The 16,892-nt window shown below is 35.3% G+C and overlaps 1 protein-coding gene across 2 annotated transcripts in view; it reads right to left on the reverse strand.

Moving 5' to 3' along the window:
* NUP37 (nucleoporin 37) overlaps positions 1–16,892 on the reverse strand; it is a 42,998-nt gene that overhangs the window by 2,732 nt on the left and 23,374 nt on the right. For both annotated transcript variants that reach the window (XM_077846107.1, XM_077846106.1), the window contains 2 exons: positions 7,041–7,131; positions 402–583 (listed from right to left, as the gene is read on the reverse strand). In XM_077846107.1, the coding sequence (XP_077702233.1) occupies positions 402–583; positions 7,041–7,131 (273 nt within the window). The remainder of the gene's footprint in view (positions 1–401; positions 584–7,040; positions 7,132–16,892) is intronic.

Genomic DNA, 16,892 nt, shown 5'->3' on the forward strand with positions numbered 1-16,892 from the left:
TTTAAAGGACACAATGCCCAATGTACTTAAACTGTGACAAAATTCCAAATAAGCACTGGATTAACATAAATGAAATATGACAGAGACACAGATCTGATTTAGAACCATGATAGAACACCATTGTTCAATAGAGTCAATGGTTTTCTTCTTCTTTTAACATAAACATTGCTCAGATCAAAGATTTCTTCCTTTGCATTTTTCTTCCTCAGTTACTCTCTGTAAACCTGCAAAGCCTGGGCATATATCTCTGTTATGTAAGAACCAATAGCTCTGTTCTTTCTGCAGGAGACTTGTTTCTGCTCTACAGTGAGGCTCAGGGAGACAAGAATGGCTCTGTGGACCATTTAGCAATAGCCACTGACTTTTTGTGTAAGCAACAGATAAATATACTAAGAAAGTACCTGGATCGAGTAATATCCCAAATTAACCAATCATTTCCTGCAACAGCTCCAACTTTGAAGGTATTTTTTAAACACCAGTGGGCTGACATTAATGGCATCTGTTCTGATTCAAGAGATAAAATAGCCTGTTGAGTCAAAAGATCATAAAACCGGATTGTTCCATTCTTCTCTGCAACCATCAGCTGTAAGACAGAAAATAATAATAATAATAATAAAAAAATAAACCCAAAGAATTATTCTGGGAAAAGCTATAGCTTCAAGTTAAGTAGTCTAGAAAGGATAGAGAGCTAAGTGTGTATTTCTCAACAGAGATATATTATGTTTACACATCCTTATGAGGTGTGAATTTGTTCCCAGAATGGAAGGCAGCATAGTGTGAGGAACATGGCTGCTTCCTCCACTTAAAAGCTAAGTGACTGGCCAAATTACAAATCTTTGATTGGCAGCTTTCTCCTTTCTAAAATGGATTTGTGAGGATAAGAATAGCTACAGCATTTTTGTGCTGATTAAATGAGCAATACATGGGAGCGCCTGGGTGGCTCAGTCCATAGAGCATGTGACTCTTGATCTTGGGGTTGAGAGTTTGAATTCCATATGTTGGCTGTAGAGATCACTTAAAAAAAAAAAAAAAAAAGCAATATATGTAAAGCACCCAGTACAATGCTTGACAAATGTTAGCCACTCACTCAATAAATAGTAGTTACTCTTATTTCAGTTTCTCCTTTATTCTAAAATACTACTGATTTAAGATGTTGAACTTGCTTGCTTGCTTCCTTCCTTCCCCTCTCCCTCTCCTTCCCTCCCTTCGTATCTAAGAAATACTTTATCAATGCAAAAATGATTATAAGATAAATTTCAATCTTACAAAATATTAAGATGTGAAAAAGTTTATTTCTCAGACTCAAAGAAGCAAGGCATTAGGATACTCACTTATGGCAGTTAAGGTAAAGAAATCACTATGAATGGGTAAGTAAGTGTTGCCCAAATAAAATAACAAAATGCTTTAAAAACTTTGTTTTCTGTAAAGTTCTAACTTTTACAGAATGGTCTTGTAATTCTGATTATATTAAGGTGAAAACATTCCTGAAGGTGTGAAGTACCAGTGGTAGCCTGGAAAGAATGAGAGACTGAATATCAATAATCATGGGTGCTACTAATCTGTTGAGTGACCTGGAGTTTGCTTTTTTCTTTTCTGTGAAATGTTAGATAATTACATCAGACTCAAAATGTTTCCTTCTGGCTATAAGTAATATTATATATCACAGTACTTTTCTAAACCCTTAAAAGTATTGTTACTACTTCTAATAAGATATCATGTCTGGCTCAGAACCACTGGCAATCATTCTATTATTCATCATCTAGGAGACCCTCACCAAGCATCTACCTCTACCTTCCCCCACTGTCTACACAGACTTGAGTCTTATTATTCAGGGTAGGTAGAGTCTATTAAGTTGCTGCAAACAAGGAATTAGTGAATATTGAACACTGATCCTAGAGGAAATAAAGGGTTGGGTTCTTGTGAGTCTCTGGGCATAGTATTTTTTTGTCAGCTGACCAATATATAATCTTGTCTTATGTATGTTTAAAAATACCATATTTCATATTTATTGATTAACAGAACTCACAGCTGGGGTGCCTGGGTGGTGCAGTCAATTAAGTGGCTGACCCTTGGTTTTGGCTCAGGTCTGATCTCAGATTCTTGAGATCAAGCCCCTCATTAGGCTCCACACTCAGCACAGACTCTGCTTGAGGTATTCTCTTCATCTTTCTCTGCCCTTCTCCTTCTCCTCACTCCTCAAATAAAATAAATCTTAAAAAACAAAAACAACAACAAAGAAAAAAACAACAAAAAAACCAACAAACCTCACAGCTACCAGCACTCTAGCTCAGGCTTGAATAAAGCTTATCTAACACAATGTATTTTCTCCATAAAGCACATTACAGCCTTCTGGCACTTAGGAATTCTAGATCGTATTTTAGCACTTATGCTTGGGGGGCCATTTTACATGGTGAAATCACCAACAAAAAGCACAAAAATGTAGCCCTAAATAGACCACAAATAGGATACTTTTTTTAGAGTATGAGGACTAAAACAAGAAGGCAAGAGCACTGGCCTTATTCAGCCTTAGCTGGAAATGTGTACATTGGCCAACTCAAATTTCTTGTTACTTTGAGCATGTCTGTGACTGTGAAATGCCATGAGTACTGATATTGGGGTTATAAATAAGTTCCAGTGAGTAGACAAACTTGCAGATATGGAATCTGTGAATAATGAAGATCAACTATATATACATTATATATGTTTATGCAAAATACAATGATAATTTCAACAGAAGTCAAAAGTAAGAGATGATCCTTGATATCAAGAAATTTCCCATTTCAGGGCACCTGGGTGGCTTAGTTAGTTAAGTATCTGCCTTCGGCTCAGGTCATGACCCCAGGGTCCTGGGATTGAGCCCCCACGTGGGGCTCCTTGCTCAGTGGGGAGCCTGCTTCTCCCTCTGCTTGGTGTTCTGTCAAATAATAATAAAAAAGAGTTTCCCCATCTAGAGAAGAGAATTATGAAAAAAAAAAAAAAAAAGGACCATAGACTATAAGTAGAATATTGGTAGTCTTTGCAATTACCGGATTCTTAATAGAAAAGAAAGAACTTAAAACTACTCTTTAATAGGCAGGATGTTAAAATAATACTAATGCTACTAACAATAACAACAGGTCAGTGACATATATGATAAGATCAAATTCAACACTGAGCTTTTATATGCCCTGTCTTATTGAGCCTCCTAATCACTGTATGAAGAAATTACTATTAATCCCATTTTTCAGAGGAGGAGACTGAGGCAGAGCCTGCAACTGCATTCAGGTCCTAAACCAAGGTCTGACTACAGAGCACATGTATTTCTTATTGTAAGTTGGACTGTGAATATCGGTGAATGGTCTGGTGAGCTACATACATATAGCTGAGGGTGGGGAAGCAGTGGAAATGGGAGGAGACCAAGGGAGCCTTACCAGAATTTATAAAAATATTTGAGATTTCGAGCCTGACTCTAAAAATCTTAAGGATTTCAGGTATAAATTATGGATTGTGGACAGGCAAAGTTCATCTGGGCCAGGTCCTAAATTAGGAGAGGCAACCAAACAGGTGGTTTAGAAAAGACCTTGTTTGGTTGGGTCCTAGCTCTGCTGTATGATCTCAAGCAAGTGACCTCACATCCTCATCAGTAAGAATGGAGCTAATAACAGTACCTATTTCATAGTGTGGTATGAGGATGGTATAATTTAATATATGTAAAGGACTCAGAACAGTCTTAGCACAGTACAGGCACTCAAAAAACATTCACTATTATTATAGGTTGAAATCAGATTGAATACTCAGTTATTTATCCTTTTTTAAACTATGCTCAATTGTGATGATAGGTTATTTTTTAGGTTGAAAGCAGAGTAAAAAAGTTAAGTAAGTTTGGGAACTGCTGTAGCTAAGAAGTTTACAGAAGAATTTTTCCTTTAGGACTTTTCTCAGAACCATAAACAGGATACGCATTGAATTTTCAGAGGGGAAATATCTTTTGTAGCACAGAACACTAGAACTTGAACTAGAGTGAGGTCAAATCTGTGACTGTGTGGCATTGGGCTAATTACTTATTAGCCTTTTCATGCTTCAGTTTTATTTACCAAGTGAATAGAAAAATGTTACCAACCTCAGTGTTTTGTGAAAATTACAAAAGAGAACACATGTAAAATACTCAGCACAGTTCCTGGCACTCAGAAAGCATTTAGCAAGTGTTGGTTGTTACACTTCATGTCATTTAGCAACAGTCTACTCTCTTAGAGTCAGAGATGATGATGTCCTCAGTCCCAATTCTCTTGATTCCATGACATCCTAAACTTTTGGTTCTGTTACTACTACCTGGTAAAATCCTAGCTCCAATTGTGGTTAATTAGATTTAAGATCTTAATTTCTTGAGATATTTTGATTTTTGTATCTTTTACTATTAAATGCTTGCATCTGCTTTGTGGTTTCCAGACTACATGCTCTTTTGTGTAGTTCACATCTCACATGATTTTCATAAGAATTCTATGACACAGGTAATCATGGACCTACCTCTCTTCTCTGGCTGCCTCATTTTCATCCAGACTAAGCAAAACAGAACAAAAATTCTGGGCTTGATTGGATATATCAGACCAAAGAGAAGCACTAGATCACTTTAGTAGTAGTAAGTGTCAATAATGACAAACAGCTAAAATTGATCTAGTGCTTATTATGTGACAGGTTCTCTTTTAAGGACTTTCTAAGAGTTCATTTATTTAGTCTTCATGAGTTTCCATTTTACAAGAGGAAGAAGTAAAGGCAGTGACTGACAGCTTTTGTGACTTGCCTGAGATCACACAGCTAGTATGTGGTAGAACTGGGACTGGACTCCAGGCTTAATCACTTTTTTGTCGCTTTTCCGTATTTCAGGTTTTTGAGTTTAGGGGTGACATGATGAAACTGGTATTTTAAGATTAGCTTAACTTAAGTGAGCAAGAAAGATCAAAGGGTGGAGAGCCAAAACTTTTGAAACAGCTAAGCTTTGGCGAGAGTTATTTGTGGGAACAGAAAGGTGAAGGATGCACCTAATGACAGAGGAATGTATTCTACTAATGTGTTCCTAGGGAAGGAAAAATTAAAAACCTGGAAAAGGCTGCATATATGGAAGGAAGACATCAAAGGCGAGGTCAGGATTTTCTGAGTGTATGTGATCTACAGCAGGGACTTCCAAACATTCTGAAGGCATGGAAGCAATAAATGGAGGAGGTGGGGTTGGATGGAGTTTTAATGATATACAGAAGAAAAACAGAAATTAACTTAAAGCACATGGAGGAAAGGGGTCTGAATCACAAGCATTAAGATACAAGTTTTGGGATAGAAGTTGTAAAAACAGTTCTCATTTGTCATCTAGGTCAGATTTTAAAAAGTAGCCTACTTGGGGTGCTTGGGCAACTCAGTTGGGTAAGCATCCAACTCTTGATTTTGGCTCAGGTCATGATCTCATGATCTCATGATCTCAGGATTAGTAGATTGAGCCCCATGTCAAGCTCCGTGCTGGATGTGGAGCCAGCTTAAGATTCTTTCCCTCTCTAACTGCCTTACCCCCTCATGTACTCTCTCTAGAAAAAAAAAAAAAAAAAAAAAAAAAAGGTAGGCTATTGTATTCATACGCGGTAATATTAATATTTAGGTAGACCCACTGCTATAGGGGAGAAATCTGGCAGGAAATAAAATATAGGGCCTGGTTTCAAAAATAATACTTATAGACAGAACAATCCCTATTTATGTAATATGAATAAATTGCAAAATTTTACTCATGCAAATATATAGGCTGTATCTTAAACAAGCTTTCATGGCATCCCAAGGCTCAGAGAACATATTTATATAGTCTGGTATATAGTCTGGGACATCTCAGCTCAGGATTACCTCCTCAGTGAAGGCTAATGTGCAGATCTGATTAATGCTTTTTTATGTCATTGATCTATTCACTAGATCTTTTTATTCCAACACTTAAAATCTGTGTTGCTGTATTTACGTGTTTTTCTTCCTGATAAGCCATTCATTGTATAACTTAAGGGCAAGGGCTTTATTCATTCTTTTATCCCCTTTCACACATAGAATGCAGTATAGATGAGAACTACCCTTTCTAACAATTCACAAATACCTGGTGAAAGAAGAGTTGGCAGAGGAGAAAGAAAAAGGGAAGGTCCACCTATATGTGCTCAAGAGGACTAGAATAACGCAGCTTCAAAAAACAAGTGAGCAAGGTTTCAAGATAGAAGTAACAGAAACGGTTTCCTTACCTGTTAAATGAGGATCGTCATAGTTGCCGTTAAGGATTAAGTGAGCTAACAAGAAATGCTGACAATGGGCCAAGTACATTTAGTACTATGTAAGGGTTTGCTATAATTAATCAAGCTCATCTTTTTGGGCAGTGTGAGGATGGAAGAGAGTCAATAGAGAAGCATGAAGACATTGGAGAGCTCTAAAAAAGATACTGAGGGAACTGGCATGAGATCTACACAGCTAAAGAAATAACTTTATCAAGATGGACTTAGTAACTTCTTAGATTCTAGGGAAAGACAAAACAGAGTGATGTCCAAGAGAAGATACTGGCCAACAAGAGAACTCTTTTGTTGAATGAATCCTATCCTCTCAATGAAATAAGAAATTAAGTCAATTGATAATGTCATAGTATAGTTTTAGAATTTTAGAAAGCTGTACTCTGAATAGGAGCTGAATAGCACTGCAGCCAGCTCAAATTTGCCTTATGCCACTGATGCTTTCTTGTGAGTATAGATTTTAACTTTTTTTTGTTTTTAATGAATACTGCTACTAAATAGTCTGAGCATCTGTCTTTAGATTGCAATCTAACAAAGAGCAGGAAAAACGTACTCTGAAAAAATGTCATTTATGGATGATGGCAATAAAATAAAAAATTATAGAGCGTTTTTAAGTTACAGAATTCTGGACTAGTCCAAGTGCATTTATGGCAATTAGAGTTTCTGAGGTAGAAAAAGTAATTGATTTTTCTCCTCTATGTATGCATGTATTACACATGTATAGGTCTTTTCAGCTTGATAAAAGAAAGCTAAGTTATAAATAACAACCTTAAAAGTTTCCTCAGGATGCCAGCACACACTCATTCCAGGGGAATGAAGAACAAAATGAGCTGTCTGCATTCCTTCCAAGTTCCAAATCCTAATTAAAAAAAAAAAAGGCATACAATGTTAAATATATTTGCTATATCACTACTATCACTACTAAAAAAAAGGAAACTTCCATGAATTTATTCAAAGCTATTAACTAGAGTATAAGGCAGACATTTATAAAGTATATGTTAAAAAACATAATTTTAGAAAATGTGAAAGTAGTATGAAGAATTTAACCTTTATCATAACCAATCATGGAAAAACAGTCACATACATTTCTGATCTAACACAGCAACACTGTAACACAGTAGCCAAATTAAATTATTCATATGTGCTTTTATTTTGTGGGCAGAATCTTCCAGTTTCCAGTTCACCAAACAGGCTACATTCCTACTCCAGTTGTCATTTCAGTAACAAATAATTTCTGCCAGGGGTGCTTTTTACACATGCGCGTGCACATGCACACACACACCCTTCTAATATTCCCATTTTTCAAAATACCATACAAAGAAGCTAGTTTGGGGTGATGTGATGTGAATTTGGGACGATAATTTCTGTACTTATCTATTTCTTCTGCTTTTGGTTTTTCGTGCCAGAGGCTACTTCCTATCTTACACCCTTTCTGATCCCGCTCACTCCAATTCTCCTTATTGAAGGTGGCCTTGACTGAAAGCTAACAGATTAAAGGTTGGCTGAAGGAACAGATACTCAGTTCCTCCTATCTTCCTCTCCTCAGTACTTGGCGAATCCATAGTAACAAGGACCAAGTGGCTCACTGACATGGCTTTCCTAACCTCATGGTGGAGGTCAAAACTTAGCCTGGGTGCTCAGGGGTTTAGCGCCGCCTTCGGCCCAGGGTGTGATCCTGGAGGCCCGGGATGGAGTCCCATGTCTGGCTCCCTGCATGGAGCCTGCTTCTCCCTCTGCCTGTCTCTGCCTCTCTCTCTCCTTTTGTCTCTCATGAATAAATACATAAAATAAAAAAAAAAACCCACAAAATTTAGAGATCTCAGTAATGGAACTCTGCTGGGAGAAGTGTGACTCCCTCCCCAAGCCTGCGAGCTGCCCCACTCATCCTTCCTGCTGTTACCCCTCACCGGCCCAGAGTGTGGCAGAGCCGCATGGCAGGAAGCAGGAGGCAGGAGGCAGAAGTGTGAACGGTTGGCAAAGTATTCACACCACTCCGGTCTTTAAGAATTTATTTATTTTTTGTGTATTTTTTTATTGGAGTTCGATTTGCCAACATATAGTATAACAACACCTGCAGTGCTCATTCCGTCAAGTGCCCCCCGTCAGTGGCCATCACCCAGTCACCCCGTCCCACCACCCACCTCCCCTTCCTCTACCCCTTATTCATTTTCTAGAGTTAGGAGTCTCTCATGTTCTGTCACCTTCTCTGATATTTCCCACTCATTTTTAAGAACTAAGACAGCCCATTAGAATGGAGGTGGGCAGGGGAATGTGGTAACTGGGTCATGGGCAGAGGGGGGCACCTGACGGGATGAGCACTGGGTGTTATACTATGTGTTGGCAAATCGAACTCCAATAATAAAAATACATATTAAAAAAACAGAATGTCTTAGACCTTTTTTTTTCCCCTAGGGTTTATAGTTCATATCTCATTAGACACCATAAAATAATTTCAACAAACATTTAAAGTTTAGGGAAAGTTTTACTTCAAAAACAGTAGGCATATGGATTGGACAATACTGCTATTCTGTGCCAAACCACACAATTTCAAATATTTATTCTCCCTTGTAGAAATTATAGGGTCTCCAATTATGAAATGTTATAGTCATAAACTAATGTAAATGTTTTTCAAGATGATTACTTGATTAAATAATTTAGAAGTGCACTCTTTTCTCTTGCCAAATCAACACTTTTCATCTATATTTACTATACAAGAGAAACAATTACAATTTAATTGAAGAGGGGAATAACATTTACTAATGGTTTGTGCAATTGTGTTTCACCCCCCCACAATGAATAAAATTATTAATTATGGCAACTGAATATTTCTTTCTTCTCTATTGCCTCTTGCATAATAAAGTGCTGGGCTAGCATATATTTTACCACTACTGAAATAGTAAGAATGTTTGGCAAACTCAGTAAGTCTCATGAGAGAATCGTTTGAAGCCTCCATTCTTTTGAACTTACTCTAATATGTATCTGATTTTTGTTTGCTATTCTATAAATTGAATATGTACCAGGATACTTTCATGATTTTTTCCTTTTAAATGAAGAAAACCAAAGAGGTAGAAATTATGAATAAAGATATTCAACAAAAACAGGTCAATTAATGAAATGTATTTTAATATGGTCCAAGGAACCAAATTTTAGTCTAATTTTTGAACAGTATTTTATCCTGACAGAATCTGACCCTTAAAAAACCCAAAAACAAACTGACTTAAAAATGAGGAGGGTGATCCAGATTACTTTACCATACTAGGATACAGTGATTTATGGGTTATATTTACATGCTCATTAAGTAATTCTCAGTAGTTGCATAATCCAAGTACTAAGTATGCAAAATACAACAAATTGGGCTGAAATGAGTTATCAAAACTACATAAGATACAGATGGTACACTTTAAGTTGATCTTATTTCCCTTTTTGATAGATTCTGTAAGTAAGCTCTTCTCCAATCCCTTTGTAGAGCTCAACTCATTTTTCTGTCCTTACTTCATGGCTCATCTAGTTAATATTAGTTCCATCAGATAAAAATCACATTCTTTTATTTTTTGGATACAGTTTTTGCAGTTCGCTATACATAATAAAAAAACACAAATCTTAAGCATACAGCTCAGAAAGAACAGAACCCAAATTAAGAAACGGTATTTCCAGAACTCTGAAAGTTATCTCCTGCTTCCTTCTAGTCATCCTTCCTTGCTCTCTCACAAAAAAGCACCTACTATCCTGACTTCTAACAGTACCATGTACTTTAGCTTGGTTTGAACAGCATAAAAATGGAATCATAGAGTATGTATTTCCTTGGTCTGGCCTCTTTCACATATCATTAGATTTTGTGAGATTCATGAACATCGCTGCACGTTGTACATCATTCACTCACACTACTGTAGGTAGTACTCCAGTGAGTACACTGTGATGTATTTATCTATTGTACTGTTGACACTTAGGCTGTTTCCAGTTTTGGTCATTGTTAATAATGCAGCTATAAATTCTCTTGTATGTTTTTTAGTAAATACAGATACTAACACACCACTCCTCCACCCCACCCCCGAGTATATACCTGGGCATGGAATTGATGGATTATAGTTTACAAATAGTTTTCCAGACTGGTTGCACCTTTTCTTTTTTCCTCTCATATTTCTTTCTTTTTTTAAAATTTTTATTTATTTATGATAGTCTCACAGATAGAGAGAGAGAGAGAGAGAGAGAGAGAGAGGCAGAGACACAGGCAGAGGGAGGAGCAGGCTCCATGCACCGGGAGCCCGATGCGGGACTCGATCCCGGGTCTCCAGGATCGCGCCCTGGGCCAAAAACAGGCGCTAAACCGCTGCGCCACCCAGGGATCCGATTTCTTTTAATTATCAATGGAAAAAACCTATACTTTGACAAATTTCCAACAAAAACAATCTTAAAACCATCATTTGTCTGACAGGCAAAATGTACAACTTTTCAGTTGGTCTTATTTGTAAGGTTGATTTTTGAAATCATCCCCTTTTTCTTATATAGTTATTTTCACATATGTATATATGGATTAACTTGCATCAATTTTAAAATATGGTGAATACAATGTATAGTCAAAGCTTTTAACCGACCTCCTTTGACAGACTCTTCCTTTTTCCCTATGTAGGATTGACAGGAACAAGAAAGCTGTTTTCTAATAGGCCCACAACATGCAGTTTTTGTAGACTTAGAGGGAATATGAGTTTTTTGCTTATGAAGCCACCGTAAGTGGTGTAAACCCATGGTTATTTATTAGTGTAATGATGCAATTAATATAATACTATACGTAAGCTGACAGAATATCAATGTGAAAGAGCTGTTTCAATGAAACTAAGTTGGTGGGAACTAACTAAAGATAAATTTCTAACTTAAAAAAATGCTCTTAAATTAGGAAGGTGTGTCAGTAACAAAAGTAAAAAATCTAGATATATCTAAATTAAGAATTAAGCAAATGTTTTCACTGTAGACACTGTTTTATGGGTGTGGTTCAGGCAAAAAAAGATCCAGTGCTAATCAACAGACTCATAAATTACAGAAAAATAAAGGTCCTGGCCTAAAATTAAAAAATTGGCAATTAGCAAATTGGTAAATTTTCATATATATGCTGTATATTAAAAGAAGGTAGGTAGACAATTTCTTAAAATGATTTCCTAAGCTTACTCACACTTAAGACTAGTTTAATTATTTAATTAAATTTTAATTCCAATGTAGTTAATATACAGTGTTATATTAGTTTCAGGTGTACAATATAGTAATTCAATAGTTCCATATATTATTCAGTGCTCATCAAGATAAGTGTACTCTTGAATCCCTTTCACCTATTTTATCTATTCCCCCCACCCTCCCCTCTGGTAACCATCAGTTTGTTCTCTATAGTTAAGAGAGTCTGTTTCTTGGTTTATATCTCACTCTTCCCCTCTCCCTTTGTTTCTTAAATTCCATATATGAGTGAAATCATACGGTATTCATCTTTCTCTGACTTATTTCACTTGGCATTGTATTCTTTAGCTCCAAATATGGTGTGTATATACACACACACACACTCCACATCTTCTTTATCCAATTATCTATTGATGGATACTTGGCCTGCTTCCACAGTTTGGCTATCATAAATAATGCTGTAATAAACATAGGGGTGCACATATCTTTTCAAATTAGTGTTTTTGTATTTTTTGGGTAAATACCCATTAGTGTGATTCCTGTATTGTAGGGTAGTTCTCTTTCTAATTTTTTGAGGAACCTCCATACTGTCTTCCACAGTGGCTGCACCAGTTTGAATTCCTACCCACAGTGCAAGGGGGTTCCTTTTCCCTCACACCCTGCCAACACTTGTTGTTTCTTGAGGTTTTGATTTTAGCCATTCTTATAGGTGTGAGGTGCTATCTCATTGTAGTTTTGATTTGCAATTCCTTGATGATGAGTGTTGCTAACCATCTTTTTATGTGGCTATTGGCCACATGTATGTCTTCTTTGGAGAAACTTCTCTTCATTTTTTAACTGGATTATTTGTTTTTTTTGGTGTTGAGTTGCATAAGTGCTTTATATATTTTGGTTTCTAACTCTTCATCAGATACGTCATTTGCAAATATCTTCTCCCATTCAGTAGGTTGTCTTTTAGTTTACTAACTTTCTGATTATTTAATGAACTACAGGCTTAGACCATGTGAGATAAGAGAGTTTCTGTTGTAATAGGAAAAAAATATATTTGAAAATTTGTATTACTTTTTCCAAACTTACTGCTAATAAATTTGTTTATAATGAATAAAATTACTTAAAGTTAATTATAACCACAGAAGCATACCATTCAGGGATATGGAACATCACAAAAAAAGAAAAGCTGTTAGAGTTCATAGCCTTCTTAATATGCATAATCAAACACATGGAAAGATAATAGACTATAAAAGTATAAAAATATAATAGTATCAAGTTAAACTACCTTGACCAAAACTCAGGAGCTATATGAAATGTATTGTTTACCTATTTAAATGTTTGCAAGAGAAATTTCAAAGAAAAGCTTTGAAGGTAAAATTAACTTACTGACATATTAAGAAGTCAATATTACAGATTAAATCAAAGGACACTGGAGTACAGATAGCATCCCTCTTCAAGTAAAGGAAAATAAATGACAGTTTTGACCTAATTTGACTATCAAAAACCCCCTCCAACCCTGCCAACCCTGTGGTCCTTTCTAAGTTGAACTCTTAGATTTCAGCTGTAAAATGTACTGATGGAGAACTGTCTAGATCTACGATTATGAATTACACTTTATTTTTGGTAGTTTATTGTTAAAATTATTGCCTCATTTCAGGCTGAGCATTTTTCAGTAGAATATTAAGTATCCCTACCATATGGTATTTAAATTTAATTGTCCCATTTAATTAATAAAAAGGTCCCGTAAGTTGAATGTTGGTGTATCGGAGATATCCTAGATATTCTCAAGGGTCTTTTAAATTGTCAATAGAGGGAGATGTTCCCTCCGAGAATACGAAAGGAAATTTCCTGGGTAATACTATGTTCTTTATTTGCTCTCCATTTTTGGCATCTCATTCTCTGTTAAGGAGTTCACTGTAGAAGGAAATTTCTGCTACTAAATATTTCTGACAACACAGACAAAAGAAGGAATGGATGACTTAAATGACACATCTGTAATTCATCTGACCATCTCTAATCAGTAAAGCAAAAAATACTAACCATAATCTTTCTTTTTTTTTTTTTTAAAGATTTTATTTATCTATTCATGAGAGACACAGAAAGAGAGAGAGAGATGCAGAGACACAGGCAGACATAATCACTAAGTTACTCATCACAGTATGGATAATTTAGAAAAAGGAAAAACAGTATATTTCCTTAGTAAGAGAACATAGAAATAGGAAGAAGTGAAACAAATTACAAAGTAATTTAGTGCTAAAATGTCTGGTTTTAGGTGCAAAATCTAGGGATTAGATGGGCAAATCTTGACAGTGGGAATGGTAAATTAGTGTGGTGACAGTGGGGGCAACAAAAATGGCATGTTAGTATAAAATAAGAATTTTGTATAGGGTATATACTTTTAGTATGTGTCAGTATTTCAAATATATTGAGGACTAAGATTAGACTAATTTTGCTTTTTATTTTAAATGCTAGATACTACTAAGCAAGTAGTATTAATGTACCAGTAAATATTAATGATAAAAGAAACAGACTACCAGAAATTTTATTCACTTGAGTATAAGAAAAATTATAAAAATGAAAGTGGTAATTGCATTTGCTTATTATTTGATGCTTCATTAAAAAAGATAATGAGTCAAAATAGAGTCAATAATCAAAGGCTGTGTGTATTTTGAAGGAGAGACAAAGGTGGCTTGTTTCAAACACAATACTAATAAACCAAGTAGTATACATAAAATAATCTACTATTGTAAATCTTCACAAAGCCTTGGAAGAGTTAAAAAATCTTATAAACTCACATGTTATTGCTTCATTTTGTTTTCTTGAAATTATAAACAAATTTGGCAGAAACTACAAGCTTATCATCACATAGGTGAGAAACCAGCTGAGGCTGCCCCAGGGGAAAATTAACATCTTAATTTATGTAGAGAGATAGATTTTTGAAGGATAGGAATGAGAGAAATTTTGTCACATTTAAAAATAAACCTTAAAATTAAACTCTCAACCGCAAAGAAATACCATATGGTAGTTTTCAAACAGATCATATATAATGATTTCATCTTCAAGGAATTCAGAGTAAAAGGACTTTTCCTTTAACATAAACACCAGTAATACTATCCAGGAAATATTAGAATTTCATTATTTCCAAGAAAAATTTCGATATATGTTACAAACTAAAATTTGACTATTATGTTGTAAATGAGGGAAAGTAGTCCATATTAGTGACATAAATGGGCTTTCAAAATAAACCTGAAAAACGTTTATGGATCTGATTCTCATTTATACAATTCACTTACTGCAACCACACGAGGGCCACATAAAACAAGCTTAAATTACTGCAGTCACTGATATGGTAATACACCTTATGAAATAGTGGTTTTGTATTTCATCTACAAGGGTACATGAGAGAGAACAAAGAATTGAATATTAGAGAGGGATATGACCAGTACACAATCATATAAAAGTTTAGTAAAGTCTTGCATCACTTTATAACTTTTACTCAGTTATAACCTTGCATTAACATACTATTTTACTGCATCGAATTAAAAAAGGTCTGCAAATATGATCAACAGATTTTAGTATATCTTTTGGATAGTTCTTATAAAGACACAGAATCCTTACGTTCCATTCATTGGAGGAAAACTATTACCAAACCCAACACAAACTTTATTTATCCCATTCTTAAAGCTCTTGTTATAACTGTGCAATAATTATCTTCATTCAAAATGTTACAAAAAATTACATGGACTTTTAGAAGCAGAGAACTTTATTTCTGCAATTATTTAACCATACATTAATAATAAATAATATATATTCTGCTGATTTCACTTTGTACCTGGAATTATTTGGCACAGTTTACTCGCTCCTGATTAAGGGATTAACCTTTCCAAGGAATGCTTTACTGAAGGCTCCTTGTCCCCTTCTTTCTGTTTTCCTGCGAGGACTATTTTTAATTAGATCACATATTTTAAAATCCCAGTTGGAGCGGGGGTGGGGTAGGAACACTCCATCTTACCTATGGATTTTGAAGACTCTCAAATGTACATAACAATGGTAATATGGAAAGAACTTGACTAGCATGAGGTACATGGAAGACATTTGATAAACATTCTTTCTTTTTGTACAATGTTTCAGAAAACAATACACTGGCTTAGTGAACATCTTAGGTAATTTAGTATTCCCCTATCCAATGGTTTGGTTCTATTCCTAAAAAAAAAAAAAAAAAAAAAAAAAAAAAAGCAATCTTATTTTTTATATGCCACCCCTCTCCCATTCTTTTTAAAAATGATTAACAGCTAGAACATGACATGACAGGTACTAATATCCCATGTTTTATAGACGAAATGAATAGCACATTACATGTTTCTATTATTTTAGTCTTAAACTAAGAATTCTTAGTTTCTTTTTTTTTTTTTTTTGAATTCTTAGTTTCTAGAAGCCAATTTTTCTTCACCATAAATTTTATCTAATATTTAAAAAGACTATTGGGGAGGTGGAGGAGGAAAGGGATTTACTTCTGACATCCTTTGTAGTAACAGTGAGTACTGGGTCTGCTATTTCTTTTGTATCCCCCAAAGTACTAAATGTTGGCTATACTAAATGAGTTTAATAAATAATTGTTGATCTGACTTGTTCTTACAGAACGGTACTGTTTTTAATATACAAGAACATCTGTTATTTGGCACTGACTTGGGAATAAGATGTTCTGTATTAGTGAGTTTTTAAAATAATAAACTTAACCCATTAAATACTTAAACACCATTTTCACCTTCTTTTGGAGGTGTGGGATAATTAATCTTTCTAAACGAATATGCACTTTTTTACTTCTCAAATATTATAATAATTTTAACCTCCTTTTGATAATGCTGGATCATAACTATGGACACCGGTCCTGACATTTCCCTGTGCATATGTATACACATGCATACATGCACATATGTGTATATACATGTATATTTAATTATATGTGTATATGTTTATGCACATGTATTTGAATATGGTGGAGATGATGAGGAACCATAAAGGAAATGGTATCAAACATGAGGGTGAATGGTTAATGCCATAATTTACCTGAGAATTTCTCTTAAACACAAAACACATCTGTCAGATGTTTTGGTGATGGCAAGATGCTGTGAGAGGTACGGAGTGGTATTCATTACTTCCCCCACTCACTCACTGAGTACCTGCCACAAGGGCACCCTTGTAAAAGCTGTGATGACTCCAAGGTAGTAAAGCAGGGCTGACCCTGAAAAATACCTTATTAGTGCAAAGGCCAGAGCAGTCTCCTCTGGAGTAATTTTGCTTACCCCTACATAAGTCTGTTTCTCTTTACTCTTTTCCTCACCTATGAACTGGGCTAATAAAATATAAAGAGGGAACATGACATCATCATTTCAAGTACGGTATAGAATGTTTTAGCAAAGGCACCTTTCAAAAATTATAAATTCCTCATAAGTAGAAGGTAACACTTCT

Source organism: Canis aureus, chromosome 13, assembly GCF_053574225.1.
Source record: "Canis aureus isolate CA01 chromosome 13, VMU_Caureus_v.1.0, whole genome shotgun sequence".
Taxonomy (NCBI): domain Eukaryota; kingdom Metazoa; phylum Chordata; class Mammalia; order Carnivora; family Canidae; genus Canis; species Canis aureus.